This window comes from Lepidochelys olivacea, assembly GCF_965140295.1.
Source record: "Lepidochelys olivacea isolate rLepOli2 genome assembly, chromosome: 6".
NCBI lineage: Eukaryota > Metazoa > Chordata > Testudines > Cheloniidae > Lepidochelys > Lepidochelys olivacea.
In genome coordinates, this window is record NC_140416.1 from 118917008 (window position 1) to 118934598 (window position 17591).

Here is a 17591-nt window from a genome sequence, read left to right on the forward strand (position 1 = left end):
GGCTAGTGGGGGCGGTGCCTGGTTGCCAGCAGAGGTAGCATGTGGAGCTAGGGGAGCTGAGGATTGGGGAGCCCCCCACTCCAGGTAAGCAATACCCCACATCCCAATACCAAGCCCTGACTCCTCCCCGCCCCCAAACTCCTGGGAAAATGGGGAGAGCCCGAGACTTCCCCAGCAGCAGTTGGTGCACCTGACCTAAGGGCTGCCTGAGCTCCTTGGCCAGCCTGACCAGACTGCTGCAGAAGTCACGGAGGTCACAGAAAGTTACAGAATCCATGGCTTCCGTGACCTCCATGACAAACATGGAGCCTTATTTATTGTAGATAATATGAAATGTTGATTTTTCTTATTCTATTAACTGAGATTATGCCTCCATTTTATAGAGTAATGTAAAGGATCATTTAGAAGAACACAGGAAGTCAGATGCAGAACAGTATCTTAAGAATCTTTATGAGCTGTATACAAGGTAGCTATAAATTTGATTATCAACATTTTGTTGTGTCAGTAGCATCTTGTGAAAGGTTCATTTCTTGTTAAGAGGTGGGAAGAAAGGACGAAAATTCCAACTTCCTCTAAAAATTGGACAACTATTTTGCTGCCCATCTGCCTTGACAGTTTTCCTTTTTAAATTGTGTGACCTTTTCAAAAACAGCTGTTGTACTTTTAAAGAAAGTGTCTAGATTTTTAAGGAATCAGAGACTGACATTATTATTTAGCAAAGTATATAAACACCCTACTCTTGTAATATGAAAAGTGTAATTGACAATTTGACTGCACTTCTCCCATATGTATAAAGCTGTAAGAAAGTTGTGACTTTTGGCGGGTCCAAAAGTTGTGGCCACAATTTGTGGAAGTTGTGGTTTGGGGTGCAGGTGTGTATGTGGCTGGGGTTACAGGACCTAAACTCTTGCTTTGTAACTGACTAGGTGTTGAGTTGGAAGCAGGGCCCTTTACCCTCCACAAGGGTCTGGAGAACCCCCCTGTTCCTCCAATCCCCAGGGTGGGGTAGGGGGGCCCAAGCCCTTGCACCCTAGAGCTGGCCATAACTCAGAAACCCTAGAGACACTGTGGGTGGTTGGCACTGCTGGGCCTCCCCCTCCCAGCCCTGCACCCTGTGGGAAGCATAAGCTCCTGCCTGGCGCCACTCACTGGGTCCTCCCCAAGTCTGTCCCCCAATGCATTCTGGCAGCTGAGGAAGGCAAAATCCTTGAGGTCACGCAGGAGATACGACTGGTCAGCAGACCCAGCCCACTTCACTGGGCAGAAGCAAAACTTGGCAGCACCAGTGCTAGTGAGGCTGAGTGCAGGTGGGAGCACTTGGTGCAGGGGGAGGCAGCAAGCGGGACGAGCCCCCAGGATTGTGCAGCCCTCATCCACACGGGTCCCAGGCCCCACTGTTGTCCTCCTCCACGTCCCCCATCACTCCCACCATGTCATGATGGAGAGGGGTGGCTGGGCCAAGTTGTGGTGAGTGTTGAAAGATGCAGTTTCCACAACAAAATCACAGCCTGCCATTTTCTTATAGCAGTACATATGTGCATAAATTATACAGAGTTTTTTGTCATTTAAATTTGGTAAGGCTCAGATATCCCAGTCAGGATTGGGATCCCATTGTGCTGGGTGCGTTGCAAACATGTAATACTGTAATTCATACAAATGCAACATTTTTTTTCTGTTTCCTTTGCATAAAGAACTACTAATCTTTCAAGCAAATTGATGGAGTTTAACTTGGGTACTGATAAGCAGACTTTCTTGTCTAAGCTTATCAAATCCATTTTCATTTCCTACTTGGAGAATTACATTGAGGTGGAAATTGGTTATTTGAAAAGTAGGAGCGCTATGATTCTGCAACGCTATTATGATTCTAAAAACCACCAGAAGAGGTCCATTGGCACTGGAGGGTGAGTTTCTTTTTAAAGAGGGAAAATATAATAAAGGGCAAAAATACAGTGAACATCACTTAAACTGTACATTGATCATCTGCATAAAAGCTGGCTTCCAAAACAATCGTTATTTTCTGTATTACTTGTGTTGTCACATTATATTACCGTATACTAAAAGGTTTGCTCCTCTGGATACAAAGGAAATGCTAGATAAATCCATTATATAGTCACATGAAATTAAACTTAATGTCTTCATCAAGTAAGTTGAAACTTAAGCCTTAGTGTCTAGCAGACCTTTCTGCACCAAATATAATACTTTTATCTAATATCTTTCTCAGGCTTAGTGTGAGCCTTATTACTGTAATAAGGCTAAAGACTGACACACCCTGAAATAACTTGGCATCACACTACCACCTGTGCAACAGTTGACCACTAAAAGTTGAATAGGAGTAGTTTTTCTGGTGCTTCGGAATTTTTTTGCAAAATATATAGTGAAGAAGCCTTACATTTGAGCCTAGGTGATCAAATTGGACAGACTCAAAGTGGGATCTTTGAAATGTAGACTCTGTGCACAGCTGAAAGTGTGTTAGCAGTTATGCATTCTTTCCTTTTGTTTATGAAGGAATCAGAATTTTTTAATGTGTATGTTTTAAGACAGTCTTGTAAAATCCCACTCATCTGGGGCAAATACAAAGCTTTTGTGGGAGAGTATGACCAATTGCATGATCTAAGTTTTCTCTGTAGTTGTTAGCCCTCATGGCTCCAAAAACAAACTGAATGTACCTAATATTTAAGTTGCCATGCAGCTGCTGTAGTTACACTGTTGGTCTGAAGGAGAGCTCCAATAGGCCCTGCTGGATCCTTCAGCCTCCCTCTCTCCTGAGTGCATAGAGGGAAGGGGATTGAAGACCAGCAGTTGTAATTCCCCGCTCCCCTGGGTCATGTCTGTTCCCTCTTTTATCCCTGCTGACTGGAGCAGGAGTTGGAGTCGCCCTGCTGTTTTGCCCTGTATTCTTCTGCCCAGCTCTGGCAGTTTCATGCTGAGACATAAGAAAGGGAGGAGAAGAGAGTAAGTTCCATAAAATGCTTCAAAGAATCCAGCAGCAGAGAGGGCTAGAGCTGAACTCTTGGTTCTCCTCCTCAGCAACAACCACACGCTTAGATGGTGAGGGTCTGTAGCACCGAATGCGCATAGCCACATTATACGGCTTTATTTCAGGCATCTAAAAGCTCCACAGGGTTATTACTGATCTGGTGTAGCCAGGTTAATCATGGACGACCCTGTGGCTGCTACCAGTCTGTGCCCAGGAAGTGTCCCCTCCTGGTCGCAAGTCCTGTCTTCAGGGCTCAGTGTGCAGGGATTTTATCTCCAAAGTGGTCTGTATGACCAAAAGTGCCACCCGCTGGTGACCAACGATGACTTCAGTCCTCTTAAGCTCAGCTCTCAAATAACACATCCCTATGACTAGAGCCCCGCAAATCTGCGGACATCCCCTTTGTATTCACGGACCATGTTTACAGACTGTCGATCGGCTGCGGATACAAATTTTGTATCCGCGCAGGGCTCTACCGTGGCACAGCAAGTGGAGCAGCTAGGAGGAGGGGTGAGGTGCCTGCCATCAGGAGGGTGCTTGAAACTTAGCTGGGGGACAGAGGCTGAGGCTTCCGCATCTTTGAAGAGCTGCTGTTGAGGTTTACTGGATTTGGTGGGTCACAGAAGAAAACTGATTTGGGGGAAGGGAAGGAAGAGAAAAATAATGACGTGGCAGGAAGAGATCTGATGTTGCAGGGGAGAAAACAAACAGACTGAGATGACTGGAGTGCTGGTAGAATTGGGGGGAGTGTGCATGGAGGGGAGTCTGGGCATGTGAGACTGAGCCAGGGCTGCTTATTGAGTGAATGTTGGAGTGGTATGATTGTCAGGTGCATTGGGGTGTATAAGAGACAGAAAAACTAGTGTGGAAAGAGAGTCCAATGGGAGTTGTGAGTGTCTTAGAGGTGTGTGTTAAGTGTGAGTCTCGGGGTGGGGGGAGGCTCTAAACTCCCACAACAGGATATAAATATACACCATTGAACTCACTGGGAATTACTTGTGTCATGCAGTGGGGAGTATCTAGTCCCTAGGGTGTGGAGGGGCATAGCAGAGTAGTGTGGGTGTGGTCGTGGTGGTGGGATTTGAGGAGTGGGTTGTGCATACTAACGTGTTTGGTAAAGTCAATAGGTTTTTGTCAGCTCTGGTAAGTTTTTCTTGACCGCTTCGCAAGGTTTTATTTATTTGTTTTTACTCAAAATAGAGATGTGCACCTATTAAGTTATATTTTATGCTTCTGTTTACCATGTTAACTACTATAATATTCCCAATGTATTGTTAAACTTGAACATTTAAAATTTCCACTCAGTGAGATTTCCCTCTGGTGTATTGTATTCTAGTATTCAAGATCTCAAAGAGAGAATAAGACAACGTACAAACTTGCCATTGGGCCCAAGTATTGATACCCATGGAGAAACCTTTCTCTCCCAAGAGGTGGTGGTTAACCTTTTGCAAGAAACCAAGCAAGCTTTTGAGAGATGTCATAGAGTAAGTCTGCTTTCTGTGACTGCTATAAATAGATATAATTTGAATGGCACACAAAACCAAAATTGAGCTAGAAGAAGCAACTGTTTACACCCTCAATGCAAAGATCACATCTTGTTTTACCATTAGATGAAGTCTAATAGGTGGTGAGGGGACTTTGTGCAGAGGCAAGGACTTGGGTCTTATTTAATTAAATTAATTACCTTTTTAAAATCAGGGTCATGGTAAGGTAACGCCAGACATTGTTTATAGACTTCTTGTTTTTTAACAAAAGTGAGTTACAGGAAACTTCTGACCATTTGTTTTAAAAACACTATTTATAACCAATTGGAATAAAAATAGCTGTTAATGTTGTTTTTGTTTCTAAATCAGTCCTTAGAATTGATTAGCATTTAGTATAACAGCTTTGATATGTTGTACAAATGTAACTTCTTGTTTTAAACTCTGTGACAAAAATAAAATTAATTTAGATAAAATAAAATAGTAGATAATTTCCCTCCAAACATTCAACTGTCACATGTATCAATCTTCCATTATTAATTAATACTACCGTTGAGAGACTGAGGGGAATAATCTTTACTGTTGCATTGTTCACCTTCTTTTAATCCTTTACTGTTTTCAAATGTTTGTGCCTAATACAAAATAGAATTTTTACTATTGATATAAATCATAGGTTTTTCTGTGGCTTATTGGCTGTGTGGGTGTAGTGCTTTAAAGGTTTAATAAAAACCTTAGATTTAATTACAAACTTTAACTTATTTAAAGTTTAATTACAAAATTTAACTTAAAGAGAAGCCAAAACCATTTTTTGTAAATACACACATCTATTTATAAGAATTATCCTTAAAATTAACAAAATGGAACTTAAAATATTTTGCTGAACCGTCTGTGTGTTAAATAGCTTTTAATATATTAGATATTGAGAGGATACAGTGTAACCATGATTATAGCAGAAATAGATACAACCCTGGTTAATATTCAGATAACAGCCAGATAACATTGAGAATGTCAAAGGGACAGCATGATGCATAGACAAATTAGTCATTTTATCATTATAGTGGTCATTGGTAAAAACTGCTGTAGTTATAGCTCTGTTCTAACTTCTGTTCTAACCTTCCTTTTCAGTTGTGCATAATTTTTCCCCCCCCCCAAACAAATTCCTTTTCGGATGAAATTTTTCAAGTTTGGTCTCAGCCCAAGACTGATTTGTTTGTAAAGTTAGAGTAAAATACATTCAGGTATTTCTGCATGCATGAATGAATGTTGCACTTTCATAACTAAAACAGATGAAACTAGAAACTTTAAAGCACAATTTATCAGGGAGACATAAAATAAAAACTTCTAAAGGTAAAGAATATTCAAAATTAGTAACTTCAAAGGAATGCATTTGAAGAATTAAGAATGTGTCGTTTTTATTTTTGTTTTTTTTGTACACCTAAACTAAGCATACGTTTAACTCCAAATGCCAGCGGTCCAGGTCTCCTGTGCTGCAAAGGTCTATAGCAGGGGTCGGCAACTTTTGGCACGCGGCCCCTCAGGGAAAGCTGCTGGGAGGGTTTGTTTACCTGCAGCGTCCGCAGATTCAGCCGATCGCAGCTCCCACAGGCCGCGGTTCACCATTCCAGGTCCATAGGGGCTGCAGGAAGAGGTGGTATCTTACTTTTGCAGATATTTTTAACTACAAAGGACCAAAGTCCAGTTGATGTTCAGACAACTTTAAGAGCCACCTTTTTTAAGTTCTAAAAGCCCAAATAGTGTTGCTTGCTTGCTTGTTTTATGAAAAAGAAAAGGCAGAGCATCAGATTTATATCTAGGATGAGATTTTAAAATTATGTGCATATAAAAATGTACTCACACCATGCAGTTACTGGAATTGTATTTGTGCGCTTGGTAACTGACCATGCAAAAGACGAGTTAGATGTGCACTGTTACCCTGACACTGCATATGGTCATAATAAGTGTGTATCAGTTATTCAAACATGCAGCTCTAAAAATCTGAGCATACCTGCCTACTCAAATGTATGTATGAAAATTTCAACATGTGATGAATGTCTATAGTCCTATATTATATATTGATATATAGGGGCAGATCCTCAGCCAATGTAAAAACTTTATTGACTTCAATGGAACTATAATGTCTGAGGATCTGTTTTATTATTTTGAAAGTGCTATGTAATTCTAAGTCTTCGATCACTATTTATATATTTTTAAAAAGCGTGTACATAGGATTGTCTACACATGAAGTTATTTGGGAACAGCTCTGTGTGTGGTCACGTTGTTGTTCTGGAATAAGTGTGTCCACATATGGAGTTATTCTGAAATACCTTGTATGCTTTAAATTCACATTGTACTCTAATTCAAATAAACTTCCAAGTGTAGACACCAAGTTCTAACACAAAGTATCAAAATATTTGTTGTTCTTTTTAAAGCTCTCTGATCATTCTGATTTACCGAAGAATGCATTCAGAATTTTTTCTATGCTTGTGGAGTTTTTGTGTATTGAGCACATTGATTATGCCTTGGAAACTGGACTTGCTGGTAAGCATAATTCTGTCTTTGTTTTCTTAAATGTGTGGTATTTCATTATAAAATAGCATATATTAATGTTTCTAATTTCATTGGTCAATGCATTCAGAGCACTTCATACTCTTCAGTGATTGGGCTTGAGATCTGTGCAAGTTAGTGTTATGCAAGGTGTGTTGATTAAGGGAATTAATTTATCTCATTTATTTGGAAGCCAAAGTATAAGCTTCTGAAGCATACCTTACATATGGGAAATCAGTACAGATTGAAAGACAGTGATTATTCAGAAATATCTGGAGGCTTTATTTCCTGCATCATAAGAATCTGAGTATGATCATTCCCTTCCTACTTCTTTTACCTTCTCCATAAAAAGAGAATAAGGTTTTTATATAGTATGTTTATTTAGTGTGTTTGTGTTTTTACATGTATATGTTGTATAGAGGAACATTTCTTATATAGAAAGACTTTTCTCATTGTATTTACTTTTTTAAAAAAACCTCTTTTGTGTGTGTATATTTTAATATTTTAGGGAAACTTATCAAAGTAAGGTTTTTTTTTCCTGTTTCATATGATAGATATGGTTACATAGTTATAAGTCTTTAGTACAATTTGCTGCCTTTCATTGATGGGCAGAATTCCTGTTAATATTAGCGGGAGTCCATTGAAGTTACCCTATCTGCATACAAGGAATATTGTATATAGGCTTTTAGGATAATTATGAAAAAATCTCTTGACTTAGGCTTGGTCTACATTACAGAATTAGGTCAACATAAGGCAGCATAAGCTGCCTTAATTATGTCAGTGTACACACTACAGCCTTGCTCCCACCGATATAAGTGCCCTATTACACCAACATCATAACTCTACCTCCGCAAGAGGCGTAGAGTTTATGTTGGTATAATTAGGTTGACGGTTGACTCAGTATCTGTGTAGACACTGCATTACTTGACTCGGCTGTTGGCTGTCATTCCAGCATGGAGCCATGAAATTGACAAGAAAGTTGGGGTGGGTGGAGGGGCTCCAGCTAGAGCCCAGCTGTTCCCAGGCTCCTCAGTCCCAGCTGGGCTGCACATGTCCCACTCAGAGCCTGGCTGCCCTCTGGCTCCCAGTCCAGCTGCTGCCCAGGTTCCTTGCGCCCACCTGGCTCCCCACAGGGAGCCCTGGTGCTTCCCAGCGGCAGGGAACTGAGAGCCAGAGGCGCAGTCCGGCCCCCAGGGGGAACAACATGTAGAACTTAAAGCCCAGGCTCTCAGTCCTCCACACTGCCCCTCTTAAGTCGGTGGAAGCGCTCATGGTGAGGACATGCACCACTGCAGTGTTTGCACGTCACCCTAACATAGGTCAACTTATGTTTCTAGTGTAGACGTGCTCTTAGATGCTTAACTCCCATTTTCAAAGTTCTTAGGAGCCTACATCCCATTGATTTTCACTTAAGTACTTTTGAAAAATTTACCCTTATCCTTAGGATAGTGATACAGATTACATGCATTTTCTTTTTTTATGATCCTAAATAAATGTTTTCACTTTAGGCATTCCTTCTCCTGACTCTAAAAGTGCAAACCTTTATTTCCTGGATGTTGTACACCAGGCCAATACTATTTTCCACTTGTTTGACAAGCAGTTTAATGATCATCTGATGCCATTAATCAGGTATGTCAGGTGTTCTATTTTGCATTTCTTCTGTGAATATGTATGGTCATCATTGCTAGAAATTATGAATTTCATTTGTGTTACTATTAATACAGTTCAATATTTTTATTAAAAAAATTTGGATTAAGAATAATTTCAAGTTATTGATGATGGAAGTTGTGGAAAGTACAGTGTTTGTTTAAATCTGACTTGTAATCAGTAAATTTGGAAGATGAATCTTTTAGTCTATTATGCTGATGTGCAGTGTGTTGGCATGCACAGCAGTCTTGGCTCACTCTTTGGTCCACTGGGGACTGGCAGCAAAATGGAAGCAGAGTGCTCAGTCCAGGGGCAACTCCCTCTGAACTACAGAAGAGTGTCGCCCACCTCTGGGTCAGCAAATACAGTTGTGGGGTCTCTGGCTTTTGAAGTAGCTCCATCCATCAGTCCTTGATTACAAAGACAGAACTGCATCCAGTCTGGGACTTTCTGGGAGAGGATGGGTGGGGAATCCTGAAGTACTCCTGTTCTCGCTAGCAACCAAAGCAAATGGATTTGATTTGCATTATGTTTGACTATGTTATGATTTTTTCCCTACTATTTTATAGCTCTTCTCCTAAGTTATCTGAATGCCTTCAGAAGAAAAAGGATATAATAGAACAAATGGAGATGAAACTGGACGTGGGCATTGATAGGCAAGTGAAGTTTTAAACTTCCCATCAATCACTGCTCTACTTACCATTTTTAACATAAAAGTTTTGCCTTAGCATGTTTTTCCTGCTGGGAAGTAATCATTTAGAACCACAGAATTTATTTTCTTTGAAATCCAGACAGAAAATCAATGATCACACTGAACTTTTGTCAAGAAAAAACTAATTTTGGGAGGCTGAAATTTTTCCATGCTTGATTTTTGACCTGAGACTAATTCTTTTGGGAAGAGTAAGCAAAATCCTTCATCCACTTTTGTGTTGAGGGAATGAGATAATTCACAATTTTCCTCCGTCTCTCTAAAAAACAAACAAACAAACAAAAAAAAACCCAAAACACTTCCTGTTTTGGGCTGCGGGGGAAAAGCTCACATACAGAATGTTGAAACTTGAAATGTTAAAGTATTTAAAGAGCAGTATGTGTGACAGACTGAAAGAGATTAAGTGGCTTGCTTGAGTTGGACCGTGGTGTAATGTATATCTTGGGAGTCAAGAGAATTGAGTGTATTCTGGGTTTGACATTGACTTGCTCTGAGACAGAGTGATTCATTTAATCTCTGTCCATCAGTTACCTCCTATATAAAATGGTGTGATTTTTATGGATGGAAAAAGCACTATAAATGCAAGTATTATTGTCATTTTGCAGTTGAAAAAGACAAGAAAGAGGTAATGCTTAATGTTAGGGAGCAGAGCCACAACGTAAGTACTCTACTTACAGAGTATCTATATGTTTACTTGTACCAAGGAGATTTGTATTATTCCCATATCGCCAAATGATTTGTTGTTTGAGCTTTGACCAGTCACTTAAGATCCATGCCTCAGTTTCCCCTTCATGATATAAATAATACACCCCCAGGGGAATTGAAAATTAATGTCTGTGATGCCTTGAAAAGTGCCATATAAGCATTACTTATTAGGTGTCCACTCCATCTCAAAGGGAAAATAACAGAACTGTAGAAGAGAAAACAAGCATTGATCCTTGTATCCTAGCTCTGTTACCTTCTGCATGGTGAGCAAGAGTCTCAAAGTATGTAAATTGCAAAGGAATTGAGGGGTGGTTTGGTAAAAATATTTGCTATGGCGATGGAAGGAAAGGAAAAATGGGAGAAAGTACACGGATAACAATGGAGATTTTAGCCTCTGCTGCTGGAAATGCCTTAATGGTTTAAACATCGTCTGAAATACTTAGACTCTCTGGAGCCACGGGTTCAAACCTAGACAGGTTTGCCTGAGCCCTCAGTGTCGTAGTAAATGATTAAGTTCTGTGTACAATAAATAATCTCTAAAGACTGTGGGGGGATTTTCAAAAGTGCCAAAGTGATGGAGGAGCACAAGTCCAGTTGGAAGTCAATGGCACTGTGTTCCCAAGTCACCTAGGATGGGATTTTCACAAGCCCCTATGTGTTGCAGACAACTACATGTTTGTGGTGGTTCTGTAAAAGAGAGACCAATTTTGAGACAAATCACTTATATAAAAATGTGGTTACTTGCACACCATTTTGTCTACATGAGCACCAAAATACCAGAAAGAGCCCCAAGAATAGATCACGCTGGACTTGGGCACTGTCTGGTAACAAATAAAGGTAGATTCCCAGGCACTGTTGGTTTCAATGTTATCCAGAATCTGACAATGTCTGATAGCAGACCCTTGAAGAGTATTCACAATGATGTTTCTTCCCCTGTAATGATTAGCTGAAATGATTTTAGTCCCTGGGCCATCATAATGAACTAGCATTGCTGTTCTACATATCCATAATAGATTGCCTTACATTCATGTATATTAAAAATGGGAATTGGAAGAGCAGGGGGATGTGACTCTGATTTCTGTTATTGACTGGGGCAAGGTTGTAAAGTGAAGTACAGCCAGAATGGGAGTCTGAGTTTCATAGGCATGGAAAATAATTAATTTGATTCCTTGTTTTGGGATTAGGTATATTTTCCCCTCCCTCAAATTGTGTGGAGCTTTCATAGGCCAAGCTATGTAGCTTCATTTTTGCTGATTACAGTCCCTAGAAAACAGTGAGAGAATCTGTTCTGCAAAAATGAGTGTTCCAGGGAGAGTCACTTGGGAGAATGAGCTCCATGTGTTGCAGCTGCTTGCTCTTCAAGCACTGCCTGGATCAGCTTTGGGATTCACTGTAAAATAAACATTTCTGACTTTTAGATAATGTTCAGGAAGGATAACTGCTAGGGGGAAGAGAAGAAATGTGATGCAAATAAAATTGCACTGGATATTTCAAGACAAGTGACCAGCACTGGTGAATGGAAAGATTCTTTCTTGTTGCAAGTGTTCTGTGATGCTGTTTCGCTTGAACCGTGTATTATTATTTATAAAGTTACTGAACTAGGTCTAGAAAGTCCACTTCAGAGTCTTTCTGGTTTCCCCAGCAAAGAAGAGTGCCTGGCTATTCTGAAGAACTGGCTTTAAATGGGTTATATTTCAATTAATGTGTCTCCTTTTAAAATCAGCACATACTGTATTGCACTCCAGGATAAAGAGAACTTTGGAGCAGAGACTTCTCAAAGGCTTCTCTATCTGTCTCTCATGCACCTACCACCTTCAGAAAACCAGACTTGTCTTGTGTAGTAAAATTGTATTGCACAGCAGCTTCAAAAATATTTTTGGTCTTTGCAGTTCATTTTACCGTGAACGTCTTTTTTTTATTAAATGGTGAAACTCATTTAATGTTCATGAATTTGTAGAAGTGGTGGATCATGGGGGATTTCTACTTCACTGTGCACTAATTGCTTATATTTTATGTGGGATAACTTCAGAATTTTTAAATGTTAAAACCAAGTAAATGAAAACTTTTATTTTAAAACACACGTCTTATATTTTAACTTTTAAAGGACATTGAATTGTATGATTGGACAGATGAAGCACATCTTGGCTGCAGAACAAAAGAAGACAGATTTTAAACCAGAAGATGAAAACAGTGTTTTGATTCAATATACTAATGTGAGTAAACAAATAGAGATTTGTCAGTAATAAACAGTAGCATTTTGAAGATAATTTGACCAGTATTGGCATTTTGATAGTGTACGCCCAATTACACATACATCTGGTTAACATTCAGGCTTGTTTCACTCTATGCCAAGGATTCTCAAACGCCTTCACAATGTGGATCCTAAACTTGGTGGGAGTATTCTCAGTTTTGTTGTATAATCATAGTGTCAAACAGCCCCAGTCAGACTGGACTAGGTGCTGTACAAACACAAACTTCCCCCTTCCCCAAAATACCACCTAAATTAACATGGACCAAAACTTAATAGAGAGTTTGTTATGGATCTGCCTTCCCATTTGCAGGTCTTCCCAGTGATAATGGCAACAATTTCTTACACAGAAAAGTAATATTAGGGCATATTAATGTATTTATGGATGTCTTTCAATGCAATTTTTCTCCTGAAAAATGAGGAATGCCAGCAGCAAGTGGTCAGCTGCTGATCCACAGACCATTATGTGTGAGCCAGTGCTCTATACGTTGCTTGTGATTAATCTGAGACTCTGCTTTCCAAATGTTTTTTAAGAGGGGAAACTTCTCTCTAATCAGTTAACTTACAAGCAATCCTTTTATAGGCCTGTGTCAAAGTATGTGGCTATGTCAGAAAGCAAGTGGAAAAGATTAGAAAGTCTATGGATGGTAAGAATGTGGACACAGTTTTGATGGAGCTTGGAGTTCGTTTTCATCGACTTATTTATGAACATCTACAGCAATATTCCTACAGTTGCATGGGAGGCATGTTAGCAATTTGTGATGTGGCTGAATACAGGAAGTGTGCCAAAGACTTTAAGGTTAGTGTATGCATACTTAATATATATGGTGTTATAGAGGCATATATCAAATGCCTGGATAGTGAAACAATATTTTTGTTGAAAAATGTCATCCTTCATATAGCCACATTTCACATCTTTTGCCTTCTATTCACAACCTACCATACATTTTAGACTTTAGATTGCCCTTGTACCATGGCAGCAGCTTTAATCATTTAATAAATTATGCCAGCAAGACCGTCTTTTCTGAATAGTCTTCATATCTGTCTCCTAAATTCACTTGCCTTGTGTCATGAGCTTACCTGAGTCAGTTGAGCATCTCACAAAGCAAGCTTGCCCTGATTTTATAAATCATAATAGCCACCTGGGATTTAAAATTCCAAAACATAAGTCCTTTGCTGGCTTAACCAAATGGTGTAGTCAGAGTTAGGTCCCTGACCAGGCCAGGCCTTTTGGGTTAAAGCAGGAGAAATCTTCCTCCCTGTCCCAGCCAACCAGAACTGGCCCTTGGAAGAAGCAGTCAGCCCATTTTATCTTGCCTGCTGGGCCTTGATTGGCTTCTGCCTGCTTCCAGCCCTTCTAGCTGCTGGAGAACTAATCCTTATTGGTGCTGCAAGCAGCTGACCTTGAATGGCCTCTAGACAGTTCTTGTTGGTTCAGACTGGCTGCTTTTTTTGTTAGACACCTTAAGGTGGAGCAGGTCAAGGTCGTTGTGGGTATTTCAACAGGGAGTAGCAAATGCCTGCTACACACCAACATGCATTATTTTCAATGTAATTCAAAAATACACTGAGTGTTTTCATGTGTATGTAGGATTGCATATTGAAATAAGTTAGGAATGTGCGCGCTACCAGACAAGGTAAGACCTGTGGTCCATCTAGTCCAGTATTCTGTCTTCAACAGTAGCCAGTACCAGAAGCTTCAGAGGCAGGTGCAAGAAACCCTGCATTAGACAGATGTAATATAATCAGCCCCGCATATTAGGTGTCCTCCTAATTCCTTTTAGTTAGAGATTTAAGACTACAAACATCTGAGAATTAGTCTCTTGCAAAATTTATTACTGTCAACTATTATAACTCTGGATATTCTTTTTATCCTAAATGTCCCATCCGTATTTGAATTGTGCTAACTTTTTGGCCACAACTTCCTGTGGCAATTAGTTCCTCAGTTTACTTACATGTTGTATGAAAGTACTTCCTCCTCCTGGATTTGAATATGCCATATTTAATTTAACTGAACACCCGCTAATTCTTGTGTTTATGAGACCGAACAGAAGCTCCCAGCCATCTCCATATAATTCATTTTGTTATATGCTTTTAAAGCGTTATGAAGCTGACTCATTTTTATTTCCAAACCAAGCTCCTTCAAATAGCAGAAGCACTTGTCCTTAATGAAAGTTAAGTTCATGACAATTTTGAAGCTGTAATAAATCAAGGTCATGTCATTTTAGAGCACACAAAAAATATGAAAAATTCTTTGTGCAAACTATTTTTTCATGGTGGGATAACAAAAATAAAACTGAACTTTACCAAAAATGAGAAATAAGCATGTAGCGTCTTCCATAAAGCTATAATTGCATGTAACTGGGTATTATAAAAATGCCACCTCAGTCATAAGTAGTGTAACTATAATACTGGTGAGGGGTAGTGGTGGTTTGTTACAGGTTTTTTTGTTTTGTTTTGGGGTTTTTTGAACAATTTTCAAACATTCTCTGAATGGTCACATCTCACATCTAAAACAAAAGTACTCAAATTCATATACATTTTAAAAAATTAAATCTGGCTTTTAAAAATTGCTTTAGTCTGTTTTTTACGGAACACACAAATGAGTCTCCTGTGTGGAAAATAGCACTGACATTCTAGATGAACTTTGCAGCAGCTATTTCATTATAAGACTTACACTTTGAGGATTTTTACTGTTTTTTTTCTCTTTCAAACAGATTCCATTGGTGTTACAGCTTTTTGACACCCTCCATGCGCTCTGCAATCTTTTGGTTGTAGCACCAGATAACTTAAAGCAGGTCTGCTCTGGAGAGCAACTTGCTAATCTGGACAAGAACATCCTTCACTCCTTTGTTCAGCTGCGAGCTGATTATAGATCTGCTCGCCTTGCTCGCCACTTCAGCTGAGAGTGCACACAAACACGTTGTACTGTGTTCAGGCCGGGGGTGTTAGAAAGCACAGGGAATAATTTCTTATTAAACAGCAGTTGTAATTTCTGTGGGACAGTGACTGTTCAGAACAAAACAGCAGCCATATTTAAACCAGAATTTATTTGAAGAATGTGAGCAGATATAATCCTTAATTCGGATTCCTTAAACTACAGTTCCCCCAGATATGAATTTCTGCAAAACTACTTGCCACTAATTTTCCATTGGAAGAATGTTGGTGAAGGAAGGCAAGTGATAAACCGAAAGTATTTTAGTCCTCAGTCTTGAATTATCTGATACCATTTGTTAGACTTTAACTACAGAGCATAGAGTAGGTAATGGATTACATAGAATAAAACTGTGTAAAAAAATTAATCAGTTTTAACGACTTAAACTTCCGCACAGCTAATCATAATCAAATTATCTTTGCTGATTGGTGTTTCTAAATCATTTCATTCTTTCAAAATGTTATCCCATGCTGTACAATTTCTTACTTTAATTAATTAGCTTTGAATTTCTCTGAGATGTAGGAGTAACAGAAACACTATCCCAAGAAAGATGTAATTTATTCATTGTATAGAACTTTAAGCTAAGCTAAATTGGAGCGGGGTTGTTGTTGTTGGAGCCCACTGGAATGTATCAACTTCGTATGAACTCACGGCACTCTGTTTATTATCTGTCTGATCAATGGCACTTTTAATTTTAAATATGTTCCTAAATGAATGCAACTGCCTTGTTTTAGATTTCATTACTGTGAGGTGAAGATGCTTGTTGTCAGTTTACAATAATAGAAACTTGTTTCTGTTTTTCCTTCTGTACATAAAGAAATTGAGATTGTAACAGAAGTGAAGGGATGAGGTACAGCCCACACATTCATCTGTAGATGGGAAGAATTTGTATTAAATCTAGCCAAAATCCAAAGCTGAAACTTAGTTTAACTTTAGGACATGACCTTCAATACCTGAGCAACATAAAATAGTTGAAGGTGCAGAAACTTCTCTTCCCCCTGATATAATTTTAGTGCTGGAGTTAACTATTATTGTATGTGTGTTTAAACAATAGGAACTTACTCAAGGTGCCTCTGAGATAGATCCATGTTGGGTACAGTAGCTAAAGTGAAGTAATGGGGATGATGAAATATTTGGGGTAATATTTTCTAACCGTTGAAAATTCTGTAGTAAGTGGAGACGTTTTAGAGCCAGAGAGCTGTGGAAACCAGGTATGAACTGCACTGTTTCAATGTCCTAAGTTCCACTCATCATCACTGTGCGGATCATCTGTAGCACTCTTAGTTCTACTCTGCAGGCCTCGCATATTTTCTGCAGAACTTTCTCTCCCTTCTTCAGAGTAGGTTTTCCTAAAATCTACTTTGTCTCTCAATTACAGCTATTCTCTGCCAAATTTTTTAAACTTCTAAGGCTCAGTCAATATTGATTTTTCCCCTTTATTTTATATTGAGCAGAGTATTATACTTGGTAAACAAGAGAAATAAAGTATGCCAGGTTTTCCTCCAAAGCATCCTGGGAAACTGTGGCAGCTTTGTCCAAATGTATAGCTCTATTCCTTGGCCATGGCAGAATCACAAAGAGTTCTGGATACCTGAGGAGGCACATGCTTGTACTGTTGCCATTTTTAGAAAGCTCTGATGTGAATTCAAATTATACCTCTCTGTTATCTCTGTAACTTAAAGCCAACAATTTTAGGACTGTGGTTTTACTAACCAATATAAAATCTTTGCACAAAAAGTGTCAATTTGTATACACTTCAGAACATTAAACAAAACCACTAGGCATCATTTTAAGACTACAAATTACAGAAGTGCTTCAAAATGTCTTATGTTGTAAATTTCTTGTTTTGAGTTATATTTTAAAATTATATAAAATGTACTTTACTTTAACTGTGGTGTTTTCCATGCATAAGTTCTGTGCAATATGCTCTATTATGTCTATTAAAATAATGATGAGGTAAAAATAGGTGAATACTTAGACATGTAAACACTCAATAAAAGATATTCCCTCCACATGCCTTTTTCATTCCATTCCATTTCCATATTCTTATCTTTATATGCAATTTTATAAATCCCTTTTATTAAAAAAATCAATAAAAGTAATTTTACCGATCAAATTTATTGATAGTGTGGGCCTTCCCTTCCCAATTTTAAACAACAAAATAAAAAACATAACACAAACCTTTTATATAAGAGACTGTTATTACCATGAAGTTTACTTTAAAAATAAATTTTGGGTTGGGATGGGGGAGCTATAATTTTTATACATTTCGGAGTTTATAGCTTTTATAGCATGTAATTTAGGAAAATATTTCCAGGAGTTTCTGAATATAATAACAGTACTAT

At 38.8% G+C, this 17591-nt stretch overlaps 1 protein-coding gene across 1 annotated transcript in view; it reads left to right on the forward strand.

Annotated features, from left to right (window-relative positions):
• Positions 1–17090, forward strand: part of EXOC5 (exocyst complex component 5) — a 46580-nt gene extending 29490 nt beyond the window's left edge. The window contains exons 10-18 of the mRNA XM_084630813.1: positions 384–466; positions 1692–1901; positions 4314–4461; positions 6888–6996; positions 8511–8631; positions 9219–9305; positions 12168–12276; positions 12895–13110; positions 15029–17090. Of these exons, the coding sequence (XP_084486939.1) occupies positions 384–466; positions 1692–1901; positions 4314–4461; positions 6888–6996; positions 8511–8631; positions 9219–9305; positions 12168–12276; positions 12895–13110; positions 15029–15217 (1272 nt within the window). The 3' untranslated portion in view covers positions 15218–17090. The remainder of the gene's footprint in view (positions 1–383; positions 467–1691; positions 1902–4313; positions 4462–6887; positions 6997–8510; positions 8632–9218; positions 9306–12167; positions 12277–12894; positions 13111–15028) is intronic.
• Positions 17091–17591: the final 501 nt, after the last annotated feature.